The following is an 18,884-nucleotide window of genomic DNA, read 5'->3' on the forward strand; positions in this document are numbered from 1 at the left end:
CTTTCATAAATATAATAATTTCTTCTTGTATAACCAAGATGTAGCATAAAAGCTGTCTTTTGGTTTTGTTTTAATTTATTTTTTAAAGCACCCTAGTAGTGAACTCTTCTATCCCCCTACCCCATGAAAGCAATGACCGCTTGGGGAACAGCATCCCTTCTGTGGACTCTCAGCTCCCGACTGCCACTAATTACATCCCTTCTTCACCATGCTCCCTTCCTGTGAAACTCCATATGCAGCCCGTATGGAATGCTGATTAGCACAAGCAACACCCACCTCTATAATGTGTAAAGCCTGGAAAGAGCTTTCCAGTACTATATATGATGCAACTAAATAGCCAGGAACTGCTAGGATTAATAGATCAAGAAATCTCATGATCTAACAACAACCAACTGGATCAATCTTGATCTTTATTCATAAGCAATAAAAATTCAGAATTAGAATTCTGGAATAAAATATAGTTTATGGCATCTACCAGTTTAGTCAATGTTAAGTATATAAGTCAAACAAAGATTCAAGTTATTCAGAGACCAACACAAAGCTAAGAGAGTAATTCATGGAGGAGGGTGCTGGGCTGGCTGTATTACTGAAAACATCACCTGGTTAGCAAGTAGAGTAGTGGCAACAGTCTAATACTAAAAAGTAGATCTACTGAATAGTATATGGAAGCAAAAGTCTCCCATCCTTTCAGAATCTGTGTTTAACAACTGCAAGACGAAAAGAAAAATCAAATTTCCAAATGAATTTCAAAGTAAACCTAATAAATGAGAAGAAGTTCAGATGAGAAACAAAGATGGCAACCAACTGTGGATAACATACTGTGTCTCATTCACAAACTGCTACGTGGCTTTAAATTCCAGGGAGGACAATCTTCATACAGGTCCTAACATTCTCAGGAAAAAGTACACAAAGGTATTCTTCCTGCCCCAATTACTCTATTCCCTCCCTTCTTCCCCTCAAATCGCTTTATGAGAAAGAATGAAAAAAGGCCACCTTCTAAAAGCATGAATGCACAACAAAATATTTATCAACATCTTTATCTACATGCTCAATTTTTTTCCACTTTCTGATGAACATGAACAAAAAGGGCACAATCTATTTCCACTAATTACTCATATCATATATAATGGGCAACTGAGCTAGAAGAATAAGGAAAGCTCGGGGGATGGTGCTGATTTTGTTGAAGAGAAGGAACAGTTTACGTGAGCACACTTTGTAACGCTAACTCTTGGAAAGAAAACGAAGCTAAAATATTTCCTTTAAAAATTCGTTTAGGTTTAAAAAATATGCTTTAAATTTTAACAGACATTGCTTGACAGGCTTCCTTTTGTTTTATTGCCAAGAGATGTATCTTGCTGATGAGTAATCATGGCTGTTAAGGAGAGTTTCTTATTTGTATATTGTTTCTTTGAGGTACATTTAATGCAGCATGGATGTCAAATAAACAAAAAGATGGATGGAGTTTCTTCAACTGCTCTGTTCATTCCAGACAAAATAATGTTAAAAGAAGATCCTGTAATAAATCATGGCCTAGTTGTCACTCTGGAGTAGAATTCCTTTGTAGCTACAATGCAATGTTTTGAAATATTTTTAAGCTATTCAGCACAAATTTGGATGACATTTAAAGAATATTCCGTTGTTTTAATCACAAGGAAAATTCCTTAAATAAAAACTGAGTAAATTTTTGGTGATCCTCAGAATCCACAGACCCCTTACTCTTTGACTAATGACACTTAAATCAAAAGAATATTGCCAAACTAACTCTGCTCCCATTATTGTGTTTCTGTTATCTAAGTATGTACTAAAACAGCAGACACTCTAGCTGTTGCAGACATTGCTGAACATCATAAAATGACAAAATTAAGAGACCCTGTAATTGCCCCATGAACATTCTAGAAGACTCTAACTTGAGAATAGCATTAATACCATTAATATTGATAATGATCAATATTAATAATCAAATTTTAATTATAAATATTAATAATAGTCAATGTTAATGCCGTTAACACTAATACCATTGATATTATCATAGCCGCAGCTCTTATGTGGCGCTTTTCCTGAGACCAGGAGTAGCCAAAAGAAAAGATATATTTAGTGCTCAAAACACACAATATCTTTATGAGGAACCAGTATTATACCCGTAACTAAGGAAGAGAAAAAAGATTTGAGAGATCATGTAGCATACTCCAGATCATATAGCTACTATCTGGTAGAGTCAAGGTTTGAGTCCACGTCTGTGCAAATACAAAGTTCATAACCACTACAAAATATAGTTCCGCTACAAAAATCTTGAGATTATTATGTATCAAAATAAACAAATTTCTCAAAACCACAGTGGACAAAAATGGTAGTAAGACAACAAAAGAACATCAATGCAATTTGAAATACTGAAGCCCTATAACCTTCTAATTCTAGCCTGGAAAGCCTCTAAAAACAGACACCTTCTACCCTGAGGTCATCTTTAGTTCTGAGAGCATGACATTCCTTCTAGTGCTTTATCTACAAACTTCATAAAACACCACCTGAATCTTACCACCTAAACAGCAAGTCTTTCAACACTGCTGGTAGATTAGTGCTGACAAAATACTATACGAATATGGTTAGATGAAAAGACAGCTGTTAAGTTTAACCTTTAACAGATTTGAATAAGTATATGTACTAACATCATATTCCATCTTAAATCCTACGCAGAATAAAGTGATTTGTGTACGTACAAAATAGCATCTCTAAATTTAAGTTAAAGGTATTCACATAAAAATAGATGTGTTAAAGAATATATACTTTCTCAGACAGAAAGTCAACATCCCAGTAAAAACTCACTAGTGAAAAATTCATTAGTGAAAACCACAATTATACAATGAGTAATGTTTTTGATATGTGTAACCACATTAAGAAAATAATCAGCATGCTGATTAAATTTTTTTAAAAGATTGGTTTTGTCTCTATAATGGAAATAAAAATCTTAATTTAAATGAAATAAGATGCTTAACATCATCTATGTCTGCCATGACTATTAATACCAATAATAAAACTTCCATAGTGATTTTCAAGATTGAGATCAATTAATATTAGGTAAAAAAAAAAGATATTAGACAAATAATTTGTGATATTCATTTATAAAAATAATTTATATTGTGTAATTTTCATTTTAAAATGAGAGCTGAAACATTATTAAATAAGAAAGTTCTTTCTTTAATATGAATTCCTATAATTATAAGCTGATTTCTTCCAATCCCCCCCAACTTTCTCTGAATTATGTTTTAAATTTATTTGTCTTGGATTTTAGTGAGCACAGAAACTGCAGTGTTAAAAGCATTTTTGCACTGTAGTAAAAATTTTAGATTACATTATCTACTGTATTGTTCAATGTTCTGTTTATTTGTACAGCCTTCTTATTCCACAAGACATTTGAAACAGCTCACTGTTCTTTAGTTAATATAAATGGATCAAATACGTTAATTTTAAATTAAATGTTTTACCTTTTATTTTTTAAACACTTTTTTTTAAAGCAGTTTCAGCTTTACAGAAAAAAATGAGCAGAAAATAACAAGGTTCCCATATACGCTCTCCTCCACACCAATTCCCCTATTAGTAACATTTTACATTAGGTGTGGTACACATCACAACTGATGTGCTGATACTGATGCACCATCATTAACTTAAGATCCACTGTTTACATTAGGGTTCACTCTGCCTTCTACAGTTGTAGGAGTTTTGAAGAATGCATAATATCACGTATCTACCATTACCTTGTCATACAGAATAGTTTCACACACACCCCAAATTCCCTGTGCTCTACCTTCATCTCTTTCTTCTTCCCTCCCCAACACAACCCCTGGCAAGCATGGATCTTTTTACTGTCTCTATAATTTTCTCTCTTCCAAAAAGCCATATAGTTGCAATCGTCCAGTACGTAGTCTTTTCAAATTGGCTTCTTTCCCTTAATAGGCATTTAAGTTTTCCTCCACGTCTTTTCTCGGCTTGGGAGATCATTTATTTTTATTACTGAATAATATTCTATTGTATGAAGGCAACACAGTTTATTCATTCACCTACTGAAGAACATCTTGGCTGTTTCCAAAGTTTGGCAATTAAAAATAAAGATGCTGTAAACATTTTTGTGCAGGTTTTCAACTCCTTTGAGTAAGAGTGTGATCACTAAATCCTATGTTAAATATATGTTTAACATGGAGCGCCTGGGTAGCGAAGTCAGTTAAGTGTCCGACTCTTTGTTTCAGCTCAGGTTGTGATCACACGGTCATGAGATTGAGCCCTGCATCAGGCTCTGCTCTCAGTGTGGAGTCTGTTTGAAATTCTCTCCCCCTCTCCCTCTGCCCCTCCTGCTCGTGCTCTCTAAAATAAATAAATAAAACTTAAAAAAAAAAAAAATCTACGTTTAACTGGGTACCTGCCAAGCAGTCTTCCAATGCAGGCCTACCATTTTGCATTCCCTTCAGCAATGTACGAGAGTTCCTACTGTACTACATCTGTGCGGGATTCGGTCTTGGCCAGTGTTTAAGATGTTAGCCATTCTAATAGGTGTGAAGTGTTATCGCATTGTTTTAGCTTGCAATTCTCTAATGGCAAACGATGCTATCTCTTCATACATCTATTTGCCTTTTGTCAATCTTTGGTGATGTGTCTGGTCAGGTCTTTTTGCCATTTGTTTTCTTGTTGAGTTTCAAGAGTTATTTGTATATTTTGGATAGGTATTTGTATATTTTGGATAGGTATTTTGCAAAGATTTTCTCCCAGTCTGTGGTCTGTCTTCTATCTTAACAGTGTTTTTTGCAGAGCAGAAGTTTTTAATTTTAATGAAATCCAACTTAGCGATATTCTTCTTTCAAGGATCATGCTTTTGGTATCTCACCTAAAAAGTCACTGCCAAACCTGAGGTCACCTAGATTTTCTCTTCCCTTCTAAAAGTTGTATAGTTTGCATTTTACATTTAGGCCTCTGTCCCTTTTGAGTTAATTTTTATGAAAGAACTGAGGCCTGTATATATATATATTTTTCCCCATGCTATGTGCACTGGTTCCAGAACCACTTCTTCAAAAGATTATTATTTCTCACTTGAATTACCTTTGCTTCTTTGTTAAAGATTTGGTTGTATTTCTGTGGAGTTATTTCTGAGCTCTCTATTCTGTTCCATTCATCTACTTTTTTAACCAATACCACGTTTTGATTACTGCAGCTTCTTAAGCCTTAAAGTCCAGGAGTATCAGTCCTCCAATTCTGTTCTTCTTCAGTGTTGTGTTGGCTATTCTGGGTCTTTTACATATCCATATAACCTTTAGAATCAGCTTGTCAATATTCACAAAGTAATTCACTGGGATTTTGATTAGGATTGCATTGAATCTATAGATCAAGTTGGGAAGAAGAAACATCTTAACAATACTGAATATTCTTTTCCATTAACATGGAATATCTACTTCTTTATTAGATCTTTTTTGATTTCTTTCATCAAAGTTCTATAGTTTTTCTCATAAGAATCTTGTTCATATATTAGTATTACTCTTTTGTGTACTAACATAAATGATACTGTTTTTACTTTCAAGTTCCAATTGTTCATTACTGGTATTTGGAAAGTGATTAACTATTTTTTATGTCAATCCATAACCTGAAACTTTGCTATAATCACTTATTAGTTTCAGGAAGTGTTTTGTTTTGTTTTCTTTTTCTTTTTTTCTTTTTGGTCAATTCAGGGGGATTTTCTATGAAGCAATCACTTCACCTATGAACAAAGACATTTTTATTTATTCCTTCTCAATCTAAATACCATTTATTTCATTTTCTTGTCTTACTGCATTAGCTAGGACTCCCAATACAGTGTTGAATAAGAATGGTGAGCAGGGACAGATTTTCCTTTTCCACAACTGAAGAGGGAAAACATTCAGTTTCTTACCATTAAGAATGATGCTAGCTGTAGTGTTTGTAGATATTCCCTAACAACTTGAGGAAAACCCCCTCTATATTTCTAGTTCAGTTTTTGCATGAATGGATGTTGAATTTTATCAGATGCCTTTTCAACATATATTAATATGATCAAATGATTCTTCTTATTTAGCCTGTGGATGTAATGGATTCCATTAAGTAATTTTCAAATGTTTAACCAGCCTCCCATACCTGTAATAAATCTCACTTGGTTGTGGTATGTAATTTTTTTATACATCATTGGTTTTGGCTTATAAAATTTTGCTGAGAATTTCTGCATCTATGCTTATGAGAGCTATTGGCCAATAATTTTCCTTTCTTGTAATGTCTTTGCCTTTGGCATGCACCCATTTTATCATCATACTCCCCCGTCTCTGCCACATAAAAACAAATGTTCACAAATGCCACTAACTATAAAGATAATAATGCTGCATGTTTTGCCTCTATCCCAAAAACATAAGAGCAATGCAGACCCTTGACAAAGAAGAGATAAACAATAAGTTCCTCCAGGAATGGAGCATCTTATTCAATTCTTGCTTTTTCATTTTTAAAACATATAAAAACAGGAGACTGGACTAAAACAGGGATGGCTGGTAAGACTCATCTTGGGTGCAACCTCTAATGGATAGTAGCCGTCAGTAAGTACAATATTAAGGACAATGCTGAGTCTGCATGTTGGGGGTAAAGGAAGTTTGATAGATTAGCTATGCTTTTTGTGAGAATGGTGAGATGATGGCACACAAACAGTGTATTTGCTGTTTACAAGCAAAGCCACTCTAATTCTAGTGAAAGAATAATTCCAAGTTACAATGCTTAATAGCAATTAAAAAAAGGTAATGTGAATAAAATTTATCAAAAACATTACTTAGCAAAACCAATCAAATATTTTTTCGAAAATGCTATAGGTTAATTGTGGTAATGAATGAATCAAAGGGGTTAAGAATCCTAAATGTTTCACATTGCTTTGGAAGTCAGTATTTCAGTGACTTAATTGGCTGGATGTGAAATAAGAATGGCATTTGTTATCTGCAAGTCTTTGGCCAAAAATTGCTTTACTTTCAAAGGGTGCCAGAATTCACTGGTGTGATTTTGCCAATCCGATAAAGAATAAAAACCTCCCTAAAATCCTTCTAAAACACAATGCAGATGGAACAATGGATTTGTTTGGCAGAGGTCTTTCTTCAAAATAACTCCACAGAGTGAAGGAAAAGGTAATATACGAGAAGCGAAATTTCACAAAAGAAGCTTCACAGTATTACCCGATGTGGCTGTAACAGGTGACAGGCAGAGGTATTTGTCTCCTGCTTTTTATAATGGCTGAAACTGCACCCATACAAGATAGAGCCCTGCCAGATAACTCAGGACAGTGGCCATCAACTTATGTCAGTTCCTCTGTGTGCCTGAGATTCACACTCCACTCGCTCCTTCACTTCACTTTCAGAGTAGTGCTCAGCTTGGCACGGGAAAAAAAAGCAGCAGTTTTTGGAAATATTTTCAACACTCATCCTTACGTGAAGACATGGAGTTGTTTCTTTTTTGTTTTTGTTCTTGTGTTGCCTGGGTTTTGCTTTTGTATGTTTGTTTGCTGGCTGGTTCCATACCACCAATCAGGAATTTTCCATTGTGGGATAAAGAAGGAGGGCAGAAGACAAAGTGATTCTCAGTTCAGTTTGTGTATTAACATTACCTGGGGGACCTTTAAAAAGCCACTAATCAAGATCCGCATCCATACATGCTGAAGTAATTGATCTAATGTGGAGCTGACACGTATTTCTTAGAGGGCACTCCAAGGTACTACAAGAAAAGCTGTTCATAATTTCACGAAATCACCCACTGGAGTTGGTGGGGGCATTAAACAAAAGGGAAATTAAACAGTTTTGTTCTTCGGTTTTATTCCTTTAAAAATCTTCTCCAGGGGTGCCTGGGTGGCTCAGTCAATAAAGCAGCCAGCTCTTGATTTCAGCTCAAGTCATGACCTCAGCGTCCTGGGATAGAACCCCAGTTGGGCTCTGCACCCAGCAGGGACTCTGCTTCAGGATTCTCTCTCCCTCTGCTTCTCCCCCCATTCGCTCAAGCGCACGCTCTCGCTCTCTCTAAAATAAATAAATAAATCTTTAAAAAAGAAAGAAAGAAAGAATATAAAAATCTTCTCCATCACAGCTTTGGTCAGCTTTATTCTACTTTTGGTTAGCCTGTGCTTGTAAAAAGAATATATAGGAGATCAGATAAAAAATTTCATGCACTTCAATGAACGGACAAAAAAAAATCTTTTAAATGGACAAAAAATCAAAATCAAGAGAGGAGACAAAAACAAATCTTGCTTCCCACTGCCTACCCTTTTAATACCTAACTTCTAACCCCTCCACGCTCCCATTACTAGGTATCCTTTGATGACTTCATCTTTGAGATGAACTCACTGCATGGTCTACTGCCACAGAGAATAGAAAAATTTCCTACAAAGTGATTAATACTGATACATTTATGATGGAATCAATAATTACTTGTTTCTGCAGTTTTCCTCAAAGTAGCATAAACACTGACAAAAGTTACTATAATTTGTAAACTCTTCCAAAATTCATATCTACTATCCTGATATAGTTTATTTGATTACTCAGAACAAAGAGCTACATTTTATAGCTACATCATCCAGTTGTATAAATCGGGATAATTTGTTACTCCGAAATTACCTATCATTAGACATTAGGAAATATTAAACAGATGTTATAGCCATGGTGTGTGGATTGATAACATCTGCTTTTTAAATTTACAAGTTAAAGCTCTCTCATATACTTTTATGGTGTTAAACTTTGATGACTGTGTCAACTCACTCTTTTGCTAGAATACAGATCTACCTGAAGAAAAAAAAAGATCTTTGCCCTACCAACAGGTTCTCTAAGAAAATTAACTTCAACACTAAGCACATATGAATTTTTTCTAGGTGGGCATTATGGTTAGGTGATCACCTACCATTTACTGACTGAATTTCTAAGGATATGGATATGCATTTAATCAATAGCAAGTCCTGAAAAAAGAATATAATCTCATTGCATATTATCCAACTCTTACCTCTTTGGAGGACTTCTGAATGACAAGAAGTCCATCCATTCTTTTATATATTCTAAGGTTTAGCCTTCTAAATAGATGAGTCATCAGAAAGCAAGGTACTTATACCATTTTACTTAAACTAGGAATAACTTTATGTAACTGAAAAGTGCATTTGTATCTTACCATGAGGGTTCTCTTGGAGTGTCAGACACTAAGAGGCTCTGGTCCACACTTGTAGGGAAAGGAAAGGGGGAGGGGAGGGAAAGAGATTCTAAAAGAAAGACCTTAATGAAAATGACTCTTTCATTTACTGTTTTAAAGAACACGGCTCAACATCATATTTTTCTTTTATAACAATACACATGAAAATTTTCTTGTGAAGTTCAGCTTTAGCTAATGAGAGAAACCTCATCTTTAGCTCATGTAAAATTTCATTACCATGTTTGCCCTTCACTGAGTCTCAAACCTAAACACCTATACCTTCATAGATTCTCACTTTTGTTTATCTTATTTCTCATATTTTACTTTTATGTTTATTTATCATAGGCCACATCAAATCTTCAGGTTAAGAAAGTGCTCACAAATCTTTCTTTCTGAACTCAGAGAGTTACTGTACTTAGCTATCTCAATTATAAATGTATACAAAGATGTACTATAGCCCCCCAAATTAAACTATACTATATATAGATTTCATGATTCATGTAATTATTTCTAAACGATACAAAGTTAACAATATGAATTTTCATACACTTCATACTAGAGCTAAATTTGTAAAGCGTATTTAAAAGTAAAGATTTTGAATATAGAATATTAGATGTCATATAATTACACAGCATGTTTTAACAGATTAAAATATTACCCTGTCTTTCTACTGTCAAATAAATATGGAATTCCTTTTATGGGGGCTTATCATCAAACCAAATGCTTTATACTCAGTGTGAAAATTCAATCACAATTGTCAAAGATCAAGCTGCTACTTCTGATAAGAAACATGATGAGATATCATCTTGTTCAATATATGCTTTCAACTTGACATGTAGGCTAATAAAAAATATAAAGTTGTAGTATTTATTTTGTTCCTTGCACAACAGAAGGCTTCTAATAGGGATGATCAAAATATCTAGTATCATTACCTGAAAATACAGTTGACTCTTATCTGGAGACAGATTAACTACAGTAAAATAATAGCAACATGCATTGCACTTGTAAATTACTATGCATCAGCCACTGCATATCAGTATGAGAGCTTGTGTACTTTCAACTACATAACTAAGAGGCACAACTTTGTGTCCATTTTGTCTATTGTATTGTCATTCACTCTACAGCTATTTATTATTTACTATGCACCAGGCACTGTATTAGGCTACTCTACCTCATCGATCAGACCTCATCTCTTGTCAACAGCTTCTCTGTAAGGAAAGCATGAGGGAGGGCATATGGTCAACTCTTTGTGAGTCCACTGGAGTTCTGAGATGCAAGCTCTCAAGAGGAATAGACACTTAACACCAAGAAACAAACTCCAGTTGATTTGCACATGCAAACTTCTCCCTGACCTTGCTCTTCATCTTCTTTGTCTTCCTTTGGTTCCCTGCTCAAGAAAAGCCTGAAATCTGGCAGTTGTGCTTGCCTCCTTGGCATTCCACCTCCAACTTCATTTTCACCACATTCTCACAGTTCCCTAGATGCTCCTTAAATGTGTATATGACACTTTGCCCCCCTCCCATCCTACCCCAAACCCTTTTGCCGCTACCGAAGCTTGCACTTCCATTGTCTCAACATACAGTCACTGTTTCATAATAGACACACATTGTTTCATAACATTTGCTAATAATGAAGGCAGCTTCCATCATCTTCCCCATCTATCTCCTCAGCTTGAGTTCTTCGGTCACTTGCTACACATCATCCAGTCACCGAGTCTCTCCCAACTATAACCCTCTAGGCCAGTGCTGTCCAGGAGAATAGTCTATGGTGATGGAAATACGCTATATTTATGCTGCCAACACCTATGGACACTTGTTCACTTGAAACGTGGCAAAAGTGACTGAGGTATTTCCTAATTTTATTTAAATTTTAATTAATTTACATGTAAACAGCCCCACGTGGCTCATGGTACCAGGACTGGACAGTTCAGCTCAACTTCCTTCCATACTGCTGTTAGAATTATATTGCTATGGGACATCTCTGAGAATATCACTTGAATTAAAGAACTAACATGTCTCCATAAATCTTCACCATCAGGCATAACACTGGAGATGCTTTTCAATCTAGACCAATTTACTGTTTCATTTCCATTTTCTCCACACCTCTCCTGCCTAAGCTTCTGATCACTTGGTGTACTCACATATCAGACCCTTCATGCCAACTGATGGCTATCACCTAGAATGCCTTTCCCTCTCGGGAACATCCACTCATACTTCCAGATCCAGCTCAAATTCCTATTCCTGTCTGAATGCTTAGCTGTCCTCCCTTAACCGAGCTAGCCTCACTCACTCTCTCTCTCCCTCTCTCTCTCAGCTCTGTTGTCATAACTTCGTGGATATAGCTCTATTAAAAATTTTAATCATAATGGTTTACATGTGAAAAACTGGGGTTCCGTGTACGCCACATAAATAATTACATCCGTTCGATGAGATGATCAGGTCAAGCATTTGGCGCAGGAATAAATAAGCACTCTACACATGTGCAGTCTTCAACACATATTTGCGAATTGCAGCGCCCATGCTAGGAATCTTAACTGAATATATCAGGCTCAGAAAATGAGAGGAAAATAAAAAGATGGAGATGGAGTAAAGCAAGCTCACAAGCTGTTGATACCAACAGGAGGCTTAGGTTAGGAAAATTGTATAAGGAAAGTCATGAAAGCACTGCAAGATCAACCATTCAAGCAAACCCAAAGCTAAAACTGGACTTGCTTCTCACCTTCCCTAAGTGGCAACAGCATCACAGGTCTCCCCCACTACCCGAAAGTAGAGCGTTCCCATGAAACCTTTCATAAGCCAAATGGCATAAAGCAGAGAAGCAATCACCATTTTGTAAAAGCGGAAATCCTCTTCGGATTTCAGTTTGGAAACAGGTGCATACTAATGTAGGTCTCTTATGCAAGCAAAGTTGCGTGAAGTGAACTCCTGGACAGCAGGGAAAACCAGTCATCAAATTCCTTACTCAGGTAGTATAGATGTTAGCAGGACAAGAACAAAAGAAAGCTTTTCTTGTGATGTGTAATGGAGAAGAATTTGTTGTAAGCAGATCAATAAAGCACTATTACTACGGCCCGCTTCTGAGGAAAGAGCTCTGTTACATAAAACAGTGAATATATTTGCCATAAGGACATTTAACCTGTGGAAGAACCCAGGATAAAAAAACCTAATCTCTAAACTTACTTAATTCTCACATCCTTTAAAATTATATTTAGATAGAAACATTTCAAAATCATCAATGACATCCGAGGCATGTTTATTCCTAAAATGATTTTCCCTTTATATGAAGCAGTCTCATTCTTTTCTCCCTTCCTCTCAGCTTGCAAAAAAAAAAAAAAAAAAAAAAAAAAAAAAAAAAGCAAAGAAATATTTAAATACTAAAGGTAAAAAATGTAGTGGCAATCCTAAGCAATTCTCAATACGTCTATACCATCATTTGCAGCTACCTGAATTGAAGATGAGATTTAAATAATATTTCGATGTTCCATTTCATTAGTTTGGGAAAGCATAGGTTTACGACATAATTCTGTTATTAAACAAAATCCTTCCGTTGGATTTGCAGATCAGAGAAAATTAATATTTGGATTTAGCTCTGAGGTTGAGTAAATTAGCTCAGTTCACTCTGGGTTTGGGTTCATGGTTTTGTTCAAATTCTTGATAATGAGCACATCAAAATAAAAATATTTAAATAATGTAATCAGGGCTGACATTTCAGAGTAAGTGTTCAGGCAAGTATGTGTTTTTAAAAAACAAACTCACTTTACAGAGAGAGCTAAGGTTAAATCCGAAGGTTTGAGCATTCCGGGAGCCAGCATTCATGTAGTTTCCCATTAGCAATACAAGTTCCAGCAACTTGCTGAAGCTTTTGCTCTTCTTCATCTCCTCGCAGGCAGTGCTGACAGCCATGATGTCAGGTCTGATGTTGTTCACCTGCTCTTCAAACTGAAGCTTAAAGAGAATAGCACTGAGCCGTGGCCGTAGTCTCTTCACATTGCTCATCTGATTGAAAAGAAAATAGCAGATTTCCTTTAAAATGCATGGTATACTTCAGTACTGTACGACTGCAAGTAATCTGGGATGATTTATTGGTATGACAGTGCCGAGGAAGCAATATGTCCCTTCAAACTGATAGCAGGGAGACAGAAGAGCCCTGCTTGTTTTTCTGAGCAATCAAGAGTCATTCCTCAAAGAAAAAAATTAACAATTTAGATGCTCAATGAAAAGAAGGCTTTAATTCAATCAATGACAATGGTCAAGTAATCAAGTACATATAATTTCTTAACAGAAACCAAATTTTTAAAAAGGCAACACAGTACAGAGGCAACAAATTACAAAGCATTTCTACCATTAATTTTTGTTCGATATAGAAAATGTGGGGTCATGTTTAAACATTCAGAAAGATCCAAAGAGGGTTTGTTTTCTTCAAATAGCAACCGCTGTCCTCAGAAGCCCTGCTGACTAACAGTATGTGTCAGATGGAGGGAAAGTAAATAGGTCCCAATTTGTACTAAATTGACTTTCTTGAGAAACACAGCCAAGTAGAATGACTTCTGACGCACACTAAATTAGCAGGGTCGGTGTTCAGGAACGTGGGCGTAGCCAGAGACAAAAGCCACACAGAGCCACGGGTCCATCCCATGCCAAGTGAACCTTGTTCGGGACTCTGGGTTCCCTTGTTGCGAATGTGGAGGGGTTGAAGACTTTAAAAAGGACAAAAAGGCTAGAGGGTCAGCAAGTTCTTGCCTTGAGCTTACTCCCGTGCGTTCTATCCCAAGGGAGGAGAAGCGCCATTTAACTGAAGGCTGGAGACAAAGGGCATTTAAGCTATGAATTCCTTGGCTAAATATACTAGGGATTTGAGACTTAAAACACCTTGGTGAGGCAATAACAGTAAAACTGTTGAATTTCAACAACTATTATAAATACCAAAAGCAGTGTGAGGCAAGGTCAGGAAAGAAAAAAATAGTGACAACACCAGAGGGTTAAAATAGGGAATAGTTCTGTTGGTCACAAACCCTAAAGGAAAAAGAAAAGGACAACGTCACACAAAACTTATACGATTTCTGTTCAGGAGGCACAAGCCTATCTGCTCATAATATAATGACTGTTACTTAAAATTAAATAGGCCAGACAAAAGCCTGACTTTATTAGATTCAAAAGGCTATTACAGACAGCGCTTGGCTGTCACAGCACAGCCCAGCATCCCCGTCTAACCACAGCTGAGCATTAATAAGGGGTTAGCTCTCCGGAGATACCTCCGAGAGAACATCGTCGGATGGACTGAACCCATACAGTGCCTGAAAAGTTGCTTAGTAAATAATATAGCTAAATCACATTTAGTGTTCTCCCTAGCCACCTGACAGATTAAGCATTTAAGTGCATACAGGCAAGATTCTAAGAGTTCGACTAATGTAGTTAATGACTCCCCCTACAAAGAGCTTTAAGAGAGATCTTAAAATTCCCAGAGCTCAAGGAATGTCTTCAAGTTTGCCTGTCTAAAGGAAACTTTTTTTTCCTCCTACAAGAAAGTAGAGACTGTACGCTCAAATAAGGCTTAAAAACAAAGCAAAAACTAATAACGGTTCCATAGAATAAATATAAAATGTTAGATAAAATGAGGCCCTATCAGAATACCAACTCTGAGTGGGCACGAATCCTTCTGTTTGGACCTCTAAGTCCAGCACACGAAGTAGAGTTAAGCAGAGATCACTTCTCCTAAAGACATTTCATGTGTCTTAAATGTTCCCAAATGGGTTAAATTCGCTACATTTTTATCCTTAATCGTTGCAAATGATGTTCATACTATATTGGGCCAATTCTGTATAATGCTCTATTACATTTACTAGAGCCTTTAGAATAGTAAGACAAAGGAGTAATCACCTGAGTACACACAGTTATGGGCCTTCAAAAAGTGCATGATGCACCCACGGCAGGTTTTTCACCTGTCCCCTCATTCACGATACTTTGCTACTTTGCAGTAAACAAGAAAAGTACCCCAGGAAAATGAGTATTACAAAATATTATTACTTTGAACCTATATTAAAGTACTACTTTATGCACAAAGAGAAAAAACTCGCTTAAATGCTTATATTAAACTGCCCCAGAATATGTTAAAGCTTTCCTGCTGACAAGCTAACCATATGTAGCCAGTATAAAGTAATTAATTTTCCTAGAAAAATATAACCTAGATTTCTGTGAGTAATGAGTCTACCTGGCACTGGGGACAGGTACCTTGAAAAGACAGAGTAAGTGTATGATGTAATGCAGAACAAAATCCTATGAGTTCATGAGAAAGCCTGACAAAGCAAAGTCAGGCAAGGAACCCTAAAAAACACATCTTGGAGCAACATCTTTTAAAATTAGACGTCCTCTGTATATTGTTTTTCCTTCCAAATTTCAAAAAAATATTTTGACAAATATGAAATTTATTTTAGAGAACAAAACCACTGAGCTGGAAAAGAACCCAAGAGATACCTGGAGCTCATTAAGGTCTTGAGGCCACGATCGAATAGCCTACTCTGATTCTCCAGGACACATGGCTGGCCCTGTGATCAAAAAACAAAACAAAACAAAACAAAAAAACAAAAAACCCAAACCCGTAAAGAATGATAACATTCTAAGATCCAGATCTTAGGATCTATGATAATCACAGGGTTCTTTTTGTCATTAGTCAAATCAAAGTCTTTCATCACATAGGATCAAAGAAAAAAAGTGTTAAAAATTAGAAGAGAGGGGCGCCTGGGTAGTACAGTCGTTAAGCGTCTGCCTTCGGCTCAGGGCGTGATTTGGCGTTCTGGGATCGAGTCCCACATTGGGCTTCTCCGCTGGGAGCCTGCTTCTTCCTCTCCCTCTCCCCTGCTGTGTTCCCTCTCTCGCTGTCACATAAAAAAACATCTTTAAAAAAAAAAATTAGAAGAGAATTCTTTGTTTAAATTCCTGAAGCATGTTTGTCACGTCACATGACCAGTCAACACAGGATTTGCATTCTGCTTGCTTGCTAAGGAGCCTCTCATTTGTCTGCCACAGGCGAGGCTGGATGCAGAAATGGAGCACTACAGTGCTCAGATAATCCTCAGTGGTAACAGAAAGTCACTACAGGAGGAGGAGGAGGAGAAGAAAGAGGTATAAAAGTTTAACTATAAGATAGCTAATAATGAGAATGCTAGAAGAAATCAGAATTCCACTTTCACAGAGGTATCCTTTCAATTTATTGTTACGGAATCTTAGCAATATAAACTCGCATCACCAAACTCTGACAATAATGAATTGTAATCTGAAGATCAACGTAAAGGCATAGAAAAGAACGTGAAAATGCTTTGATTTCCCTGTTGTTTGAAAGCAGGAGGCAGGGTTCCTGTAATCTCCCCGCCCCATGAGCATAGATGGTCCATGCCGCAATGAGAATACCTTTAAAACAGTGACTGGTGAAAATCCAACCACAAGCAATACCCAGAATGCCAAGGGTAATCTTTAGTCACACTTGCGTTTGTTGGCAGCATGAGTGTTGTTGAAGAGACGAAATGAAAGGCCTTTAGAGAATAATGAACCAACAGGTACCCGCTCAGCGCTGTGTGAGTCACCTAAGTCATGACTGCCCCCCTTGGATCACTCGAGTCCTTCCATCTGTCTTAAAGGCTAAAAAGTAGAAGTAGTCCCCAGGAAGATGGCACCTTCCATCATCTCATTATGTTTTTCACATGTAATTGTAATGCTATCCATTCTTTTATTAGGAAAAAAATAGACATTTTTACACCAACTACGTCTAATACCATATCTGGTTTTTATAGATAAGAGATATTCAGAAACCGGCTTATTCAAAACTTGCTGGGGCGCCTGGGTGGCTCAGTCGGTTAAGCGTCTGCTTTCGGCTCAGGTCAGGATCCCAGGGTCCTGAGATGGGGCCCAGCATCGGGCTCCCTGCTCAGTGGGGAGCCTGATTCTCCCTCTCCCTCTGCCTGCCGCTCTACTTGTGCTGTCAAATAAATAAAATCTTAAAAAACAAAACAAAACTTGTTGGGTTCCCCCCACCTTCTTGCCTGCAGACTTGTGTAGGGTCCCCTCAAAAGAAATTTCAGGACATGCTCCGTATCTTTGTTATTCTTCCCTGAGGTTGTTTTTAAAACTATTTTAACCATTCATTTGGCTAACACTACAAGTAACCGACTGATTGAAAGGCCACTCATTTCAGTCTTAAAGGACCGGCCACTCTAAACCTTTACTTCATATACTTTGTACATGTATCAGGAATAACAGAATAGGATTTCACAAAGGTTCAAGGACTCCTTCAAGGTCACATGCCAGCAGGACAAGGCCCTCAAGCTAACTTGCTGCCAATCACGTGTTCGTGCCACTCAGAGCATCACAGTGTGGAAATTAATAATGACAACTTAAAAACCATCTGATACTCAAACTACTCCTACGCTTTTCCAGGAGTACGAATGGACTTTAATTGCGCCACAGTAGTTCTTAGACAAAACACTACGGAGATGACCCTGCTGTGAGCACTGCCTGCTACTACTTCAGACTCCTCTCCTTTCCCAACCACCTCCTGTTGTGCTGAACTTTTAGTACTTTCCAGATTCGTGTTTGTTGTCCCCTCACACTGCACTTTCTGCTCATACTTCCTCATTAGCTAATTCTTCCGTTCTCTGTGGGAGAGGCGCAATAAGCAAGGAGAACGGGAAAAAACAAATGCTTCGTTGTCCAAGACAAGACTAGAGAAAATGACGAAGGGTTGAGGGAGGAAAGCGACATCTAAGAAAGCAATGTGAATCTATTAACGGAATTAAGACACTCAGAAAAAAAGTTTTTAACTTGATTTCTTAAGCTAAACTACATTTAAAAAATCTGCTTTTTACTATTAGTTGGCCACTATTTTCAAGACTTCCAGAATATGCAGGAAAAAAGAAAAGTTCATTTCATGTCAAGAAACACATAGAAAGGGGCGAGCGGGTGGCTCAGTTGGTTGAGCATCCCTCTTGATTACGGCTTAGGTCGCGATCTGAGGGTCTTGAGATAGAGCCCCATGTCGGGCTCCACATTCAGCAGGGAGTCTGGTTGAGATTCTCTCCCTCTGTGCCTTGCCCTGCTCACTCGCGCTCTCAAATAAAATCTTCAAAAAAAAAAAAAAAAGAAGAAGAAGAAGAAAGAAATGCATAAAAAACATAGCTATTTAAGCACCTCATGCCTGGGTAGTGCTCAGAATACAAAAAAAAAAAATTTTTTTAATAAATGTGCCCTTAAGATATTAAAGCTCTGAAGCTAAAATTATTTTTTAAAAACTACACAACAGCAATGTACATATGGTATGTTTTTTTAATATTTTTTCATAGGAGCAAAGCCAAGAATTATACAAAAATTATTAAAAGGATAAAATGTATATTCCTTAAGCTAGTCAAGAAATAGAAAATTGGTTATAGCCATCAGATATTGCTTTATCTTTGCTTACAAGTACTTATCAATTCTGGACCACTAAGGATTTCACAGGAGGTCCAAATGAGTTCTGTCGATGCTCAGGATCTGTAAGTGGGAAAGCTAGAGAGCGAGAGACTTCTTATTTAATTTGGCAGTCTTAGCAAATACTCTTAACACAGAAGCTTCATATCTGCTGAATTAAAAAGCTGGCATAAAACCCAGAACCATTCTGGTGTCTTAAATTCACTCGTGTGCTTCCAGACAGCCCCCACCCTACCACAGGAAACCAATGTT

At 36.9% G+C, this 18,884-nt stretch overlaps 1 protein-coding gene across 3 annotated transcripts in view; it reads right to left on the reverse strand.

Moving 5' to 3' along the window:
• Positions 1-18,884, reverse strand: part of DIAPH3 (diaphanous related formin 3) — a 475,864-nt gene that overhangs the window by 201,718 nt on the left and 255,262 nt on the right. For all 3 annotated transcript variants that reach the window (XM_040623366.1, XM_040623355.1, XM_040623377.1), the window contains one exon: positions 12,936-13,175. In XM_040623366.1, coding sequence (XP_040479300.1) covers positions 12,936-13,175 — 240 coding nt within the window. The remainder of the gene's footprint in view (positions 1-12,935; positions 13,176-18,884) is intronic.

Source organism: Ursus maritimus, unplaced genomic scaffold (genome assembly GCF_017311325.1).
Source record: "Ursus maritimus isolate PB19 unplaced genomic scaffold, ASM1731132v1 scaffold_10, whole genome shotgun sequence".
Taxonomy (NCBI): Eukaryota; Metazoa; Chordata; class Mammalia; order Carnivora; family Ursidae; genus Ursus; species Ursus maritimus.